Source organism: Camellia sinensis, chromosome 5 (assembly GCF_055761805.1).
Source record: "Camellia sinensis isolate YWXY chromosome 5, ASM5576180v1, whole genome shotgun sequence".
NCBI classification, from domain to species: domain Eukaryota; kingdom Viridiplantae; phylum Streptophyta; class Magnoliopsida; order Ericales; family Theaceae; genus Camellia; species Camellia sinensis.
Genome location: NC_138965.1, coordinates 86,852,879 through 86,869,612, shown reverse-complemented (window position 1 = coordinate 86,869,612; position 16,734 = coordinate 86,852,879). Strand labels below are relative to the sequence as shown.

Genomic DNA, 16,734 nt, shown 5'->3' with positions numbered 1-16,734 from the left:
GAAAAAATTTAGGCCAAAAGTTTTATATGATTAATGATAGTCACATAAACACATTTCTCATATTTTGGTTCTTCATAGGTTTGCCCTTTTCTTTAATTGAGGTACACCGTTTTTTTTTTATTTAAAATTTTTCAATTCTTGAATACAACTGTTTCTTTTATCCTATTTCAAGGGATATAATATAATCTAGTTGCAAAGAGTGGGAGGCACACTGTTGTCCTGAAAAGCTATGTTAGATGAATTGTGTATGGGTGTCCGGTGTGTAAAGGTCAGACCCATTAAACCTCAAATTAAGAGTATGTGGACACAGCAAAAAAATCTCATATTTTTTTTAATTTTAAATTAAATTTATTATGTGAAATAAAATGGTGTAATATGTAACGTACAATGTCAAAAATGCATTTTACTCATTTTATAACAATTATACAACATATATATATAGGTATAATGATGGTGTTAAATACAAATATATAAGAAGTGTTCAATGGAAAGTATTAAACGCATATCATATATTATACACAACTATGCATTCATCTCTTCCCTAGTTAAATGTTATTTAATTTTTTAATCTAGATCAATGGACAAACATTTATACTCTAGCTTCAAGCCAAACAATGTTTATTTTAGCATCAACACTATTTGGTTTGGGAGCAAGAATTATGGTGAATATATTATCCTCACGATACTTAAATTTTTTTTTTTTGGGTTATGTTGGAGGCTATAGGCTGGAGGAGGGGAGAGTCTTGCCTATGGCACGGTTTGACCCCCTTGACGTCTTAGTGAAGTGCAAAGGTTCTAGCCAATTGAGCTTGCCCCAGTTGGTTTACTTTCAAAATTTTGATTACTAATGGCCACCAGGAACTTGTCATGGGTTGGTTTTCTACTGTTTTTGTTGCAATATTTTTGCTTAAATATTTGAATTGACACTTTGAAAATTACTTAATTGCATACAAATTTATAAAGCTCAACATAAGATAGTAGAGGTGACATAGAAATATAAATTGAATTAATTAGTAAAAATAGACAATTGTCCTATTCAACCCTCATTGAGTATATTTACAAGATGTCAAGTCTTTTCTATTCTTGCTTGTTAATTTGGTTCTTGGCACTAGACATCCACAAACACAAACCATGACATAATTTTGGTTTGGTGCACTGGTAAAAACTCAGGCTGTCAAGCGTCAGAATGTGGGTTTCTGTTTAGGGCAGCTGCTTTGTGCAATAATACCAATGGTTAGGTCTTGACAAAGTGTACCACTCCCAGTATCTGGAGTTGGCAGGAACAACACTGGATAACTGCCTTCTTTGTTTTATGTGTATACTTATTGAAAAAAGGTAAAAATTATTAAAACCACAATGTAAATGTTTGGACATTTTTTGTGCATTTGGAATAATATTATGCAAGCTCCATCTGACTGGCTTAAATCTAAACTAAATGACTGAACCAAGTAGATTGGTCTATGTCTAAATTAAATGAATAACCTAAAAATAAGGGACCTGATTTTCTCCTGTTCTTTGTTCACAGGATTTAAAACTGTTCTTGCCGTTGCATGGCATGGTATTTATGTGTGTTTTTTTTTGGTTGCTTTAATTAAAATGGCAAATACAGTCTGTAACTGTTGTAGGTAAGCTTTGAGAAGCTGCATCAAACTTGTTATCATTGCATCTAGAACGTTATAGGCTTATGAATTGGTCAACTTGATTAGAGCAATTTGGTGTTGCAAGCCAATTCAATTTTATAAATGCTTTAGTGAAGAAGTGATCAAAATTTTGTGGTGCAAAGAACCTACAAAACTTGAATTATAGCTTGCTTGCTTATGATGCTATGTGTCACATTGTACTCAGGGATTTCTTGTCCGTTTATTATTTATTTGTTATGCAGTCATATGTTATTTTGAATATGGTCTGTCATTTAAAGTGCAAGGAAATTCAATTATATGTGGGAAGTCAATTTCAGGATGCCAAAAAATGAGTGGCTAATAACAACTATTCTTTGTGTTCAACTCTGAGTCCTTTGAGTGGACATATCTTGTTTTACGTTTTGTTAGAAGTCAAAATATTATGTGTCCAATGTGGATGACAAGCTGTTGGCTTCATTCCAGAATACGTTATTAATATTACTACTATGCAATGAGTATTATTCAAGAATGAGTCTATTTTTGAAGGAGAATTAGAGAATAGAAAAACAGGTAAATATGAATGACTTTTCCAAAATAATATTTTACCGAAGGAAATGATAAAAGGGAAAAAATCTATTAAGAAGTCTAAAGTTTAGTATTGCTAGGTATTCCATTAGGCCACCTGAAGTCCAATCGGTCTTTAGAGTTATATGCTTTTAACACTTTGTGCAGGTCTCCTTGTCTGTCTTTCAACTCTGTTTATAAATTTCTGAGGTGATATTCTGGACAGTCAACCATTCAGAGGCAGATCAGAAAAAAGAGAGAAATAAAAATGGTCTTGTCAACTCATCCAAAGTACCCAGAGAAATACAAGAGCAAAAATTTTCGTCTCACTTCAATTGAACTTCAATAATTATTCTTCTTTCCACTACAATCACTTTAACAGCCCACTCTACACCTCACAGACCCAATCTAATGAAGACTAAACTGGGTGTACTTCAGAAAAAAGGAAATAAAAAAAAATTACATTTTGAGCACTCTTTTACTCACCCTCTCACTCAAAAGAACAAAATGGGAATTGCAATAATTTAATTACAGTAACATTTTCCTTTCTCTTTCTGTGTAAAATTTAGAATAGAAAAGGTGAAATTTCAATCCGTTGGCTGCCACAGGAAATGAAAATCAGATCTCTGGCGGAGGAGCGGTGGTGGATCCACATCGGATATGTTGATGTTGAAGGACCAGGACATCTCTTCCATTGAGAAAGGTATGCTGTAAAATTGCAATTTTATTAGTAAAAGTTGGTGTTGTCGTTAATGTCCGTTTATTCTCTAATTTTAAGTTGATTACCTTGAGTCCACATCAAGCAAGAAGGAGTTATTTGGCATACTAATTGATTCTTCTGCCATTAGTGCCCTCATCTTGCCAATTACCTGAAGGCCAGCCAGTATCATGAAGGTCTCAGCTAGCATTTGAGAATGTTTATTTAACTCAACTGACATAAGAAAAATATTGCATTTTGATACATATATATATGTATAATTTTTTTATTCATTTGTCAGTCTCTCTTCTTTTAATAAGCTTATGCATTGTGTTAGAATAGTTAGAGTTATTAATCAACCCTACACCGGCAGCATATATTTATATGAAGACACATTACAATATGACCATAGCACCCTCAACTAATAAAATGATAACATAATAACATCTAACCATTCTAACACATTGTAATACAAGTTAATCTTTTTTAGGTAGGTATAATACAAGTTAAAACAAAGCATATATACTGAAATAAGGATCGCTAGGGGACAGCGGCTTAGGCCTTGTTCCCCCAATGAAGAGTCTGTAGTTCAAGGCACCTCAACTTACTAATCTTTAAAAAAAAAAAAAAAAAAAAAAAAAAAAGTTTATATATATATTCAAATAGGATAAGGAAATAATTAATAGTTTTTACAAAAAATAGATTTTAGCATAACATTATTACTTTGCCTATTTGTTTAAGGGTGCAATTAGTATTATATTTTTTTAATAGGGTTAATTACACCAAGACCCTCCTAGAAACACTTTACCCCCTTCATCTATAATCTTGAGAATGTACGGTTTTTGTAGTTTGGAGCTCAAAATGTACGGATTCATAGATGAGTGATAAAGTGATATTCATCAATTTTACTTAACCAAGTGATCATAGTGCCAAGAACTCCTTTCTTTCTTCTTTGCCTAATCTATAATAATTCAAAATCCCCCTTGTGAGGAAAAATATACTCCCATGTCATTTTTTTTGTTGGTGACTTCATTGCAAATTATAGAATTTGTATTTGGTAAGCTTAGTTCAATCACCTAAGCAATTCTGTGATTGAAGACAAGGACACAAGCATAGTACAACAGACTATGATTGAAAGATAAAACACCCATTCATTACATTCATATCATATAGGTTGTTTTTTTTTTATCCTTTTTAGCATAGTTGGATTTGTGTATTTTTGGGTTCATGACCATATATATTTTAATTTTGGACTCTAAGCTAAATTAGTTAATGGACTTGACTTTAATATTGATTTAATACCTCCATTTTGAGTTGGTTGAAATGAATTGACCATAAGTAACTTGTTCGTTCGAATGCACCCTTACCTTGTTCGAATGAGTGCTAAGTTCATTTGATTGTAACTTCTTGCGCATATTACATATTCTTCCCTTCAAAGTTCTTGGTAATCTTTGATAGAGGATCGAGTTATTGGTGATTCAGTGGTTAAAATCTATAGTAAATGAGAGTAAGAATTGATTCCTTTGATAAGCTTTACATTCATATAGATTTATGCATGTAGATGCATCTGTGGCTTGGTGTTGAGGATCATGTTCGTATGAATTTGTGATTATGGGATGCTAGCAGGAATAGCAGACCTCAAGAGTTTCAAGGAAGAGTGGAATAGATTGTTGAAGATTGGAACTACAGAACTGCTTATGAGATTTGAGTAGGTAGGATCTTTGTCTGGATCTAGTGCATATGTATACTTGATTTGCTAGTTAGTGGATTGAAGCACTACGAAATTTTTAGCTTCACTTTTTGATGGGGTTTTCTCATTATAAATCTTTGTCTCTTATGTGTGTGATTGCTTATTTCACACAAGGTGGATTATTTAGCTCTAGTAGTTGCATATCTATGCAATATAGAATCACTCAAGGAGGTGGTCATAAAAGGTTTTCAATTCTTGAGCCCTTTGATCTCCTTCACATTGCCATACATGTCACCCATATTAGGAACATTATAGAATGAGGGTACTTCATCCATTAATGAACTCCACCCACTACCCTCGTCATTTGGAGCTGTTGCTTGGATATTTGAACTAATTTCATGGCATTCACAATAGCTTTGTCACGCCCCGATTTCAAATATTAATTAGCCGCCGCCGGAAACTAATTAACCTAAGTGTAGACATCCTATTTTTACTAGCCCTAAGACTTAGGTATTTGGATGCTCCCTGATGATGAAACTATTATACTTCTAATGCTTTGGTATGTTTGGGCCACTGTTGAGCCTGCTAGACCATTTTTCATCCCTTAAGTCCATTTCTCTCAAAAAACCATTTTATTTGATCAAAATTGCATTTTCAAACATCTTTCCAAAAGGAGACATAATATATGCTCGGTCAACTTCGGATTGTCAATCTCTGAAGAAAGACTTATTTTGGGATTGAAAATGTCAATTTGAAGTTAATTGGATACATAAAGATAACAAAATCGTCTGAAAGTCAAAATTGTTGACTGAAGCATCATGGCACCCACTGGTTAGCAAAGTGTGGCTGTATATCCTTCATCAAACCGCAGGTCCACACCTGTGGCCGCATTACGGGATTATGGTTGCACATTCTATGTGTAGACGCAGGTGCGGGATGTACGGACGCAATGCCTAACAGTGTGCACAATTTTGATTTTTGGAAGATTTTGTTTCCTATTTTGGTACTGAGACTGTATTGTGTAGCGAGACTGTGTATATACATATTAGGTTTTCGACCTAATGTGTACATAGTTGCCCTCCAAGCCTCCTAAGGCTATATATATACCCCCTCTCCTCCTTTTTGGCGATAACCAAGAATTTTATAACAAAACTCCCTCTCTCTCTCTCTCTCTCTTTCACACACACACACACACACACACTTAAGCTCTGAAATTCATATCCCAACTGTTAGAATATATGTTAGGATCATTCAATTATTTGTTTCCTTATTTAGGTTATATTTTGATTCCTTAATTTGTGCCTTAGGAATTTCTTAGTCTATTAGCTGTTATTTCCTTATTCTTTTATTTCCTTATTTGTGTCCAAGGCTTCCATTGTAAGCTACCTATTATCAATATAAAAGGGGGTGATTTTCTAATCATTCTCTGAGTTAGTTTTCTCTCAAACAAACATGGTATTAGAGCCAAAACCCTAAACCCATCACTCACACAACCACCAGCCACCAGCCACCATCAATACACCACCCGACCACCACCCGTCACTACCCAACCTGTTCCAGACCCTGTTGGCTCCAACAAAAGGCCTCCAACTGCTGTTTAGGGCTTGTTGCGCGCTTTCGACACTTCTCTAGGTGGTTTTCGGCTCCAGCCGACACCTTCCTAGGGTTTTTCGGTTCAAATCGACACCCTTTTAGGTATCTTTAGGCTTCTTCCGTGGTCTGGTAGTGCTTTGGACTTCCCTTTGGTCTTCTCCTGTGTGTTTCAATCTCTATGATAACGTCCAAGTGTTTCTCCACATCATATCTACTGTGTTTTTTTCATTGTGGTTGAACCCAAGACTGCTATTTTTTATTGAAGTTTCACCTTTTTTTAACCATTTTATTTATTCTTTGGGGTGATAATGTGAGAATATATTATGTATATATACTCTAAATTAGACATAATTGTGGTTGTACATATTAGAGGCGCGAGATTATATATTTTCCTATTAGAGGCATGATTGTATTTTCCTTTTTGGTTTAGAAGTTAGGGCTATATAATCTAAGGTCTGATTGTAAATACTGATACAATTGAATATACAGAAAAGTTTTCAGGAATCTTACATGGTATCAGAGCAAGTTAAGAAACCCTAGCGCTGTCGATCTCTCTCATTCTCTCAGACGTGGTTGTTGATCAAAGCTCTTTGCTTCATCGATTGTCAATCGTGAGTCTTCTCCTTGGCTCAATTTGGTTCGTGATCTCTCTCTCTCTCTTAGACCTGGTTGTCGGTCGAAGCTCCTTGCTTCATCGATCATCTAGTTCGTCTGGGTTTGATTCATCTGATTCGTGACTCACTTGATTCGATCGAAGGCTCATCTGTTCGTATCGAAGCTTTGAAGCTCCTTATCTTTTGCCGACGATTGCTGGTCTTCTCTTTCAATTCTGATTGCGATTGTGAGAGTTCTTCTTGACCCCTGTTTCTCTCTCTGATTGCGATCATTAGTCTCTCTCTGGTTCTCGATTTGATTTGGTGGTTCTCAGTACTGTTCTCAAACTCTGCCTGGGTATTACACTTGACACCCTATTTCAGATTTATTACACGAAAACCCCTAAAGTATTCTGTTTATTATAATCTGCCCCTATCAATTTTCTTCTTTTGTTGGTTCATTACAATGCCGGATGATAAGATTGCTAGGCTCAAAAACAGGTCACTGGTTTCAGATGAGTGTGCCTTCTGCCATCAGAGGGGTCACTGGAAGTATTACTGTCCCAAGAAGGGATGTATGTCTGTCTTGTCTTTTCAACAATCTCAGATTCAATTCCGCGCTCATTTTCGGAGTACTTTTCAGACTCCTGCCAGTTCTATCGCATCTGCTCCGGCCCTTGATCCTAACTTGGCTTCCCTGAGTGCTTAGATTAATCAGCTTCACCATATCCCGTCTGCCTCTATTGTTTCCTCTCTTCATTCAGATTTGCTTGAGTCTTCTTCAGGTATCTCTTCGTCTAGATTCTTGACTCTAGTGCTTTTCATCATATGACTCCCCATTTCTTCTTACTTCAAAATTATACTCCCCCTCACTTTCCTATTACCGTTAATACTGCTAATGGGTCTGGTATGTCTGTTATATATGTTGGGTCTGTCTTACCGTTTGCTATGTCTACTGCCTGTATTCCATCTGTCCTTTATGTTCCTCAGTTATCTGTCAGTTTATTATCTATCAATTAGCTTGATGCCTCCGGTTTTGATGTTATCTTTTCTTCTTCTATCTGTTTTGTGCAGGATTGGATGTCCAAGCAACAGATTGGGACTGGCCATAGAGTTGGAGACCTCTATGTGGTGGAGACCTCTATGTCCAAGCTTGCATCTACCTATAACAACCTCTCCAATTGCCTTTTTCTCTTTTCAATTAGATTCTCTGTCCAATCCTTTCTACTTATGACATTCTAGATTAGGGCATTTGTTTGCTAACCGCTTACGGTCTTTGGCTCAATCAGGTATATTAGGTAAAGTTTCTCCTAGTGAACTTATTGAATGTCGGGGGTGTAAACTTACCAAAATGACAGTCTTACCTTTTCGCAAAAGTATTTCTATATCTGATACACCGTTTTCTTTAGTTCATACTAATGTTTGGGGCCCTTCTCCTGTTCTCACCAAAGGGGGTTCTGCATACTATGTGTCATTTGTTGATGACTGTACTCGTTATACTTGGGTTTATCTTATGAATCATAAGTTTGACTTCTACTAGATATAGCGTACTTTCCAGTCTATGGTCACTACACAATTTGGGTCTACTATTAAATTGTTACGGTTTGACTTGGGTGGGGAATACTTTAAAACTAAATTCTGTGAATATTTAGCCAAATTGGGTACCATCCACCAAACTTCTTGTACTGATACACTTGCCCAAAATGGTCGAGCTGAGCGTAAACACCGTCATCTCCTTGAGATAGCTAGGTCTCTCTTTCTCTCTGCCTCCGTTCTGGCTCCATTTTGGGGTAAGGCAGTTCTTACTGCCGCTTTTCTTCTCAACTGTATGCCTACTCCCTTCTTTCTGGTCAGTCTCCTGATGAGGCTTTGTTTTTTCAACTTCCCAATTACTCCCTCCTTCGTGTGTTTGGGTTTGCTTGTTTTGTCCTTTTTCCCCGTGAAGATAGGACCAAACTTAGTGCCCGGTCTGTCCTATGTGTCTTTTTGAGTTATAGTCTCACTCAAAAAGGTTATCGTTGTTATGACCCTATTTTCCGTTGCCTTTATGTCTTCTGCCATGTTGCCTTTCTCAATCGTCTACCTTACTTTCAACTTCCTCCTCTCACCGCTCCAGTTTCCAAAGAGGATTTGGTTCATATTGATCCATTTCCTTCTGAGTCCCCGTCTGATGAGTACATCTCCACCGTTCCTCTTGAGCTTGTTCCATCTTTTACTCTTGCTTCACCTCTGGCTGTTTCTTCTCCTTTGACTTCGTCTCCTCCTCCGTTGTTAGTTTATTCTCGTCGCAAGGCTCCTTCTCTGCCAGTTGTCTCTGCCCTTGCTGCTGATCCTCCTGCTTCTGCAGACTCTGATCTTGCTGCACACCGATATCCTATTCAAGTGCGTTATCCTCCAAACAGGTTGGGTTGGTCTAATACATATTTTTTTGCTTCCTATCATACTTTTTTGTCTGCTATTCACTTTTTTTTCAGAATCTCAGTCTTTCAAGGAGGCCTGTTAGGATCCTCATGGGTTCAAGCTATGGAGGATGAGTTGCCTACTCTACAGAAAACTAGTACTTGGGAGTTGGTTCCTTTGCTTGCTGGAAAGAATCTGATTGGTTACAAATGGGTCTACAAAGTCAAGACTCATTCTGATGGTTCTCTTGAGCGCTACAAAGCTTGTCTGGTTGCCAAAGGTTTCTCCCAGGAGTATGGTATTGTTTATGAGGAGACGTTTGCTCCTGTTGCCAAGATGACTACTGTCTGTACGTTGATCTCAGTCGTTGCTATTCGTTCTTGGACTCTTTGTCAGATGGATGTCAAGAATTCTTTTCTTGATGGCCATCTCACTGAGGAGGTTTACATGCGTCCTCCCCCTGGCCTTCACCATTCTTCTGGCCAAGTTTGCCATCTTCGGCGTGTTTTGTATGGTTTGAAACAGTCTCCTCGTGCTTGGTATGATCGCTTTCAGATTGCTGTTACCGAGCTTGAGTTTTATCCTTCTGCTTCTGACTCTGGTTTATTTATGTGACATACCTCGGCTGGTTTTGTTGCTCTCTTACTATATGTGGATGATATGATCATCACTGGCTCTGATTCTTCTGCTATCTCTGAGGTCAAGTAGCATCTCTTCCTCACCTTCGAAATGCAGAATCTGGGTCCATTGCGGTATTTTCTTGGTATTGAGGTTGTTTCTTCTCCACAGGGCTATTTTCTGTCTCAGGCTAAGTATGTTAATGTTGTCATTCACGGTGCTGGTCTTATTGATACTAAGATTTCTGATACACCTATTGAGCTTAATGTGAAACTCAACTCTACTGATGGTGTTCCTCTGGATGATTTTCCTTTATATAGCGAGCTTGTGAGTTGTTTAGTTTATCTGACTGTCACTCGCCTTGATCTTGCTTATGCTGTTCATGTGGTTAGTCAGTTCGTCTCTACTCCTCGCTCTACCCATTGGGCTGCTTTGGTTCGCATTCTTTGCTATCTCAGGGGTATTATCTTTCAGGGTTTACTATTGTCCTCTACTTCCTCTTTGGACTTGGTGGCCTATGCTGACTCTGATTGGGCTGGTAATGTTGGTTTGCAAGTCTACATTTGGTTTTCTGTATGTTTCTTGGTGATTCCTTGATCTCTTGGAAAAGCAAGAAATAATCAGTCGTTGTTTGCTCTATTGCCGAAGCTGAGTATCGTGCTATGGCTTATGCCACTGCTGAGATTGTTTGGCTTCGTTGTCTCTTGTCTGATTTGGGTGTCTCTCAGTCTTCTCTGACCTCTTTCTATTGTCACAATCGTAGTGCTGTTCAGATTGCCCACAATACTGTCTTCCATAAACGGATGAAACACATTGAGATTGATTGTCATTTTGTTCGCCAACATCTGCAGTCTAGCTCTATCTCGCTTCCTTTCATCCCTTTGGCTTTGCAACTTGAAGACTTCTTCACCAATACTTACACTACCGCTCGGTTTCAGTTTCTTCTTGATAAACTCTCAGTGTTTTTTGCTAAAATACCTTGAGTTCGAGCGGGGGTGTGAGAATATATTATGTATATATATTCTAAATTAGGCATGATTGTGGTTGTACATATTAGAGGCGTGAGATTGTATATTTTCCTATTAGAGGCATGATTGTATTTTCCTTTTTTGTTTAGGAGTTAGGGCTATATAATCTAAGATCTGATTGTAAACACTGATACAATTGAATATACAGAAAAGTTTTCAAGAATCTTATAGGTAAATGGCCCCATTAATTTAAGTGTAATGCTCCCATAGTGGTTTGTGTTTGAGATTGCTTGCCCATTCCATTCCCTCTTTCCATTATTGTGATTAGTGCTGTGTTTTTTGGTTAAGATAGTAGCATAAACATGACTGATCCATCTAGTGAATCCACTACTTCTCATCCATATAAAAGGGAGAGTCCCAGTCTAGTTATGACTACTATTTCTAAGAACCTAAATCCTAGCTTCAAAATCACCACCTTTCGTCTGACACTTTTTCTAAAGAGTAAGGGGAAAATGGGATATGTTGATGGGAGAGTTCAAGCACCAGATATTACTGATCCTGGCTATAATCAATGGGAGATTACCAACTCTTTGATCATGGGGTGGGTCATTCATTCTATGGTCCCTGAGATTGGTGAATGTTATTTATCCATGGAGACTGCCCAGGATGCTTGGGAGGCAGTAGCTGCTACATATTCCCGGAAGGGAAATTTTTCTTAGTCATTTGAGTTGCGCTGGTCTATTGAGCGCTCAGTACAGGGAGAGCATACAGTTCTGCAGTATTACTGTGACGACCCCTACTACATATCATAATTACATTTATTTAATTATGTGTTAACTTTTAATTGTGATATGTGCCTTGTGATTAATTTGTATATATTTGTCTGATTTGAAAACTATCTGTTATGATTTCTGTTCAGATTTTGAAATTGATGGCTTAAATGATTTCAAAAACCGAAATTGGCTACATGAATAGATTAATTGGAATTTTTAGAACCATTTGGTAAGTTTGATTAAAAATTGATTTAGTTTGATAAATTAAGTTGTGTTTAATTAGCCTAATGTTCTAATTAACGTATTAAGCCAATCCTAGCTATATATATGTGTTATAAGCTCATTCTTGAGCTCATCTTCTTCATTTTGAGTGCAAAATTCTGAGAACATCTTAGAGAGAGTGAACTCTCATTCTAGAGAGAGAAAGTGTAGAATTTGAAGGAGAACTTGAAGATCATTGCTAGAAGAACCAAGATTGTGCAAGAACTAGTGTATTTGAAGGCTCTAGGTGAGAATTTAACCCTCAATTCTTGAAGATAATTCATTTTAGAGTTGAGTTCATGGAATAGATATGATCATTTGCATGTATTTTGTTATAGAAGATAAAGAAGATGTAGTAGCTTCACACGCATGAATGAATATGTTGAGTTTTACCACTTTGGGTTTGGTCTTGATCATCCGTTTGTGAGTTAAATTGCACATGCATCTTTGATTCATCATGTTTTGACCTCTAATTTCATGTTTTGAGAATTATAGAAAGGAGTTTAATACATGCATGGAGAGGGGATGCAAGTAAAATATGAAAATTTGCGATTATGCATGGAGAGGGGATTCAGTTGTGGAAAATATACAACAAAGTACATAACAACCGCTGTAAACCAAAGGGTAGAGAGGGGATGCAAGTAAAATATGAAAATTTGTGTTTATGCATCACCGGAATACACAGGTTAGTTCACAAATGAAGAGCTGAACTGAGTGTAAACTATGTATGAGAATAATATAGCTGGAACTCACCTGTTTCTTTGATTTTGGAAAATAAACTTCAACAAGCATAGCTTTGCTTTGCAATCTGTTTATAACAATGAAATTATGTAAAGAACTTACCTCTGAGGATAATCCTTGTGTTCCGTATTTGTCATCCCAAAACATTGTTCCAATGCGATATATTTGTGGAATGCTCAAGATCTAGCTCAAAAAAGGGAAAGCAAAAATAGGAAAACATAATTCAGGGTTCACTATATTGGATTTTTTGATTTTAGTAGACCAGTTTTTAGTGGGTTTTTGAAGTGAAATTAGATGCTGTTCTTTTTTTATTTTTATTTTTGCTTGACTACATTAATTAAGTTACCGGGCAGAGTTCATTTGTGATATCGTCCAGTGATTTTTGAGGCTTTTGATGCGAAACCTGCATGGTGGAAGCACGTTCTTGTTAAATCTTAATATTTAATCAAGTTTATTGGTTGATTGATGTGGGTTCTGAACATCTTACCAGAAATCCTACAGCTTGCCTTATGTGTTGGAGTTCATCCCATGATGATCCTGAAAACTGCATATAATAATTGAAATATGGTCTTCTTATTTTTCATAATCTTGAATCTGCTATACATTAGTCTGAAAAAAGTTTCATGTAGATAATCTTGTTACCTGATCTGTTGCTTTATTGCACCACTGTTCCAGTTCTTGCAAACCAGCCTTTACATATTCTCCATTGCTGAATGAGCAGCACTCACGACGAAGTAATAAACTGCAAATCAGTGGGACATTGGGTTTGGATACTTGGTTTACTTTTCAGAGTGAATTATTTCGTTCAAGAATCTAGTTATATTTGAGTAGTAAGGGTTGGAGAAGGATGGAGCTGCATACCTATTAAAAAGCTGGACATTTATGAATGAGAAAACCTGACCAAAGATTTTCTTTGAGATTGTGGAGGGGACCTGAAGATACAGTAGGAATACATTAAAAACCGGGAAATTTCCTCTTTAAAACATGAATTCAGAAATGATATGGAAGAAAGATTTCTTCATACATGGTTTCCTGAAAGGATGCTCAAGGTATGATCCAAGTTGTTGACAATACTTTGCCAGTGTATGCTTGATGCCTGTTGTTTTGCAACTATACTTGAATGTATATTTTTAGATGAGCCTCTAATTGCTCTGGCCCTTGTGGTCCTTGGTGCCTGTTAATATATATATATATATATTTGAAGATGTATCAAAGACTATATAAAAATCATTGAACTGGGGTTTTTAAATATAAAATTCTTACCTGTATGCACAAGTTCAAGAATGGACTAATCTCTTTCTTTAAGCTATCACGGATCATACCATATATTTTCTCTACACATGCAGTCAGATGTTGTTTAAATAGTAGGGCCGGGTATTTAGCTTCTATTTTTGATCGTGTGGTTAGCTTTCCCTCCATTCCACTGTACCCACTGGAAATTCCCATGCCCATTGAGGATGAACGAAAACCCTGATATATGTGATATGTTTAGCATTACAAAACTTTGAAATGGTATTTGTGGCAAAAAAAGTTTTTGCTTGGAATAGCTTACATGTGCCATTCTACCAAACAAGGTCGCCGGTGAGGTTCGAGTACGATGTGAAGCCACGTTAGGTGTATTGCTGGCCTTGATTGTATTTTGTAGAGAAAACAGAAGGGTAGAAGTTGTTGAGAGCCAATATGCCAGATCTGTGATGTTTTCGTGATGCTGCAATATAGCATAATGCTGCAATTTAGTTTGCATGGTGAAACAGACTATATCATTTGTATTGCCCGAGCCACACAGGACAAAGCTGGTGACTGATGGATTGCACTTAGTTCCAAAGTGCCTAAGGCATTTTTGGTATATATGTAATGGTGGAGAATGCTACCTCTATAGATGAATGGATTGTGTGAATTATCCTATCAAATATATTTGTCTTCTCTGCTTCAAAGGATCTCCATTGGATAAGTGTTTTGTGCACAATGCAGGCAGCGGCAGGTCTGCCTTTGTCGAACCGCTTGTCCTCCACGAGGTACTTGATTAATACATCATGGTTTTCCTGGTTATAGTTATGAATATGAGGAGGCATGTAACATGAATAGACAATTAAAACAAGCCAATAGGATTCAAAGCAATCTTTATTTGTTGGACTTCCTATTTTGGTGCATATCCCCCAAGGCTTTTTATCCTTCAATTACATACCTGCTGCCTGTCTGTTAGGGATCTTTGTTTAGCTAGGATAGGGACAAGAGGTTCTGTTTCCTGCAAACATAATTAACTTATTACTTCAAAGGTACAAATTGAATACTCAAGTGTTTACTATTGGTGTGTTCTTTAAGAATAACTTGTGAGAAGGTTGGCTATACTTTTGGTGTTTGATGCTCTTCTTTTGTTGATTGGTGATGCTCTTCTGTTTGGTGCCCATTGTTGAAACACTACATTTTCACAGTGGTCAGTGACAAATAATATAGCAATTTTACCCTAAAAGGCTATTCAAACACGTTGTACCTTGGATTGCAGCTGTACTCGTTCAGGAGTAGTTATTTGCTCAACAACAATTTTCTGGCTGCGGAGCAGCTCATTTTCTGACTCCAAATCTCTAATCTTGTTCTTGAGGCTGACAAAGAAAGATTCATCAGATTCATGTAATGATGACTATTTTCTAAAACAAATAGATAAGCGGCTAACTCTTAGATTAAGATTTCAAGTTTGTTTCAAAAGTTCATAATGAATTGAATCTGTTACCTACACAACTCAAGTCTCAGCAAAGGTAAACAGTGGATGCAGTTGTTGTTGGAAAAATTTAGAAGTGAATGGAATTGGACTCCATTCGAATGAAAGGGTGCAACCCTTCATGGTGTTCTTCATATGAAAGGGTGTGACTCTAGACTCATGACCCTTATGAATGGCCACAAATAGTTCTATAAATACCATCCTCATGGCATTCATTTGAATAGCAAGTGTTAGGATTCATACATATGTCATAGTCAAGTATAAAAGAGAGAGTGCATAACGTAAATTAGTTTGCTGTATACACAGAAAGTTGTGCAATTTCTGTGTGGGGTGATCGTTGTATCCTGAAGACAGGACGTCCATTAATTGCAAGCACCAGAGACGAGGGAGAAATTTTTTTGTCTTAAAGACATAGTGTTTAAACATTAGCTTCGGTCACAAACTGTTCTAACTTTTGAAGAATTTCTATAAGAAATTTCTTATGTTTTATTTTATTATTTATTTGCATTAAATTGATTTGCCGAAAATATTTTTCCTACAATTTTAAGACAGAAATTTCATTATTTGTAGTGATACAGATTAATTCTTTTCGGTTAAATTAATTTTTTGCAAATTTGGTTTCCTGCAAAATTTGTTTCCTACTTTTAGTAAAACTCAAGTATTGTTATTGCATCTTTTCTTTGGTAATAGAATTGATAAATATGATTGGTAATTTTTTATCCAAAGTTTTGTTTAAGTAGAATTCTATTGCATGATTTTTTTTGGTATATGTTTACAATCAATGAGGTGTAATTAAGAAAATAAGATCTTTGTGACTTTCAATGTTCGGTGACCAGAACTTGGTTCAACTATAATTTCTGCTGCATTTTGCATTTTATTTGTGAAACACGTGATTTTGTTGTTTATATATGTTATCAATATACCTGAAACTTTAAGTTTTGCAAGAATTATAAGATATTGTTAAATATGATTTGTTTGAATGTTTTATTAAAACTGTTTATATAGTTTGACTATATGTTTGTGTATATATCTGAAAGTTGATAGGCATGATCTTTTCATAACTGGAAGTTGGAAAAGGAAAATCTGAGAAACTTTTCTTGTTTGAAAAATCTGAATCTTTTGTATGATCTTGATTGTTGCTTGTTGTTGAGAATTTATTATATACATATATATATATATATATATATATAATATATGTGTGTGTGTGTGTGTGGGACATTGAAGTTTCCTGATTTCTTGGGATGATGGCTTTGTCTTTGGCCAAATCTGCAGTGTGGGTTGTCAAGAGTGATATAATCCACAATGAAGTAACTTGAATAATTTAGATTCACATCATAATTAGAAGGGTGAAGTTCTTCATCGATTAATTTTAATCGGTTCGATTTCTTCACGGATAGGGGCATACCCAACTTTTTTGGAAGGATCAGAAATAAATTTTCATCTGGGTCAATGTACTTAATGAGAGTGATGCACCGTTTGGCCAGTGATGTGCTGATGCCAT

The 16,734-nt window shown here is 36.3% G+C and overlaps 2 protein-coding genes across 10 annotated transcripts in view; one reads left to right on the top strand and one right to left on the bottom strand.

The window, feature by feature from the left end:
• Window positions 1-16,734, top strand: part of LOC114277629 (uncharacterized) — a 38,436-nt gene that overhangs the window by 1,012 nt on the left and 20,690 nt on the right. For 6 of the 8 annotated variants that reach the window (XM_082869198.1, XM_082869199.1, XM_082869195.1 and 3 more), the window contains exon 1: window positions 2,812-2,886. In XM_082869198.1, coding sequence (XP_082725324.1) covers window positions 2,844-2,886 — 43 coding nt within the window. In that variant the 5' untranslated portion in view covers window positions 2,812-2,843. Of the gene's footprint in view, window positions 1-2,791; window positions 2,887-16,734 lie in introns of those variants that run through there. The other 2 variants (XR_014329716.1, XR_014329715.1) reach the window with 1 other exon arrangement.
• Window positions 2,488-16,734, bottom strand: part of LOC114277628 (myosin-12) — a 34,532-nt gene continuing 20,285 nt past the window's right edge. For both annotated transcript variants that reach the window (XM_028219542.2, XM_028219541.2), the window contains 14 exons: window positions 15,009-15,117; window positions 14,867-14,935; window positions 14,703-14,762; window positions 14,389-14,559; window positions 14,070-14,225; window positions 13,781-13,987; window positions 13,542-13,691; window positions 13,379-13,449; window positions 13,160-13,259; window positions 13,005-13,061; window positions 12,864-12,920; window positions 12,620-12,700; window positions 2,970-3,052; window positions 2,488-2,891 (listed from right to left, as the gene is read on the bottom strand). In XM_028219542.2, the coding sequence (XP_028075343.2) occupies window positions 2,771-2,891; window positions 2,970-3,052; window positions 12,620-12,700; window positions 12,864-12,920; window positions 13,005-13,061; window positions 13,160-13,259; window positions 13,379-13,449; window positions 13,542-13,691; window positions 13,781-13,987; window positions 14,070-14,225; window positions 14,389-14,559; window positions 14,703-14,762; window positions 14,867-14,935; window positions 15,009-15,117 (1,492 nt within the window). In that variant the 3' untranslated portion in view covers window positions 2,488-2,770. The remainder of the gene's footprint in view (window positions 2,892-2,969; window positions 3,053-12,619; window positions 12,701-12,863; window positions 12,921-13,004; window positions 13,062-13,159; window positions 13,260-13,378; window positions 13,450-13,541; window positions 13,692-13,780; window positions 13,988-14,069; window positions 14,226-14,388; window positions 14,560-14,702; window positions 14,763-14,866; window positions 14,936-15,008; window positions 15,118-16,734) is intronic.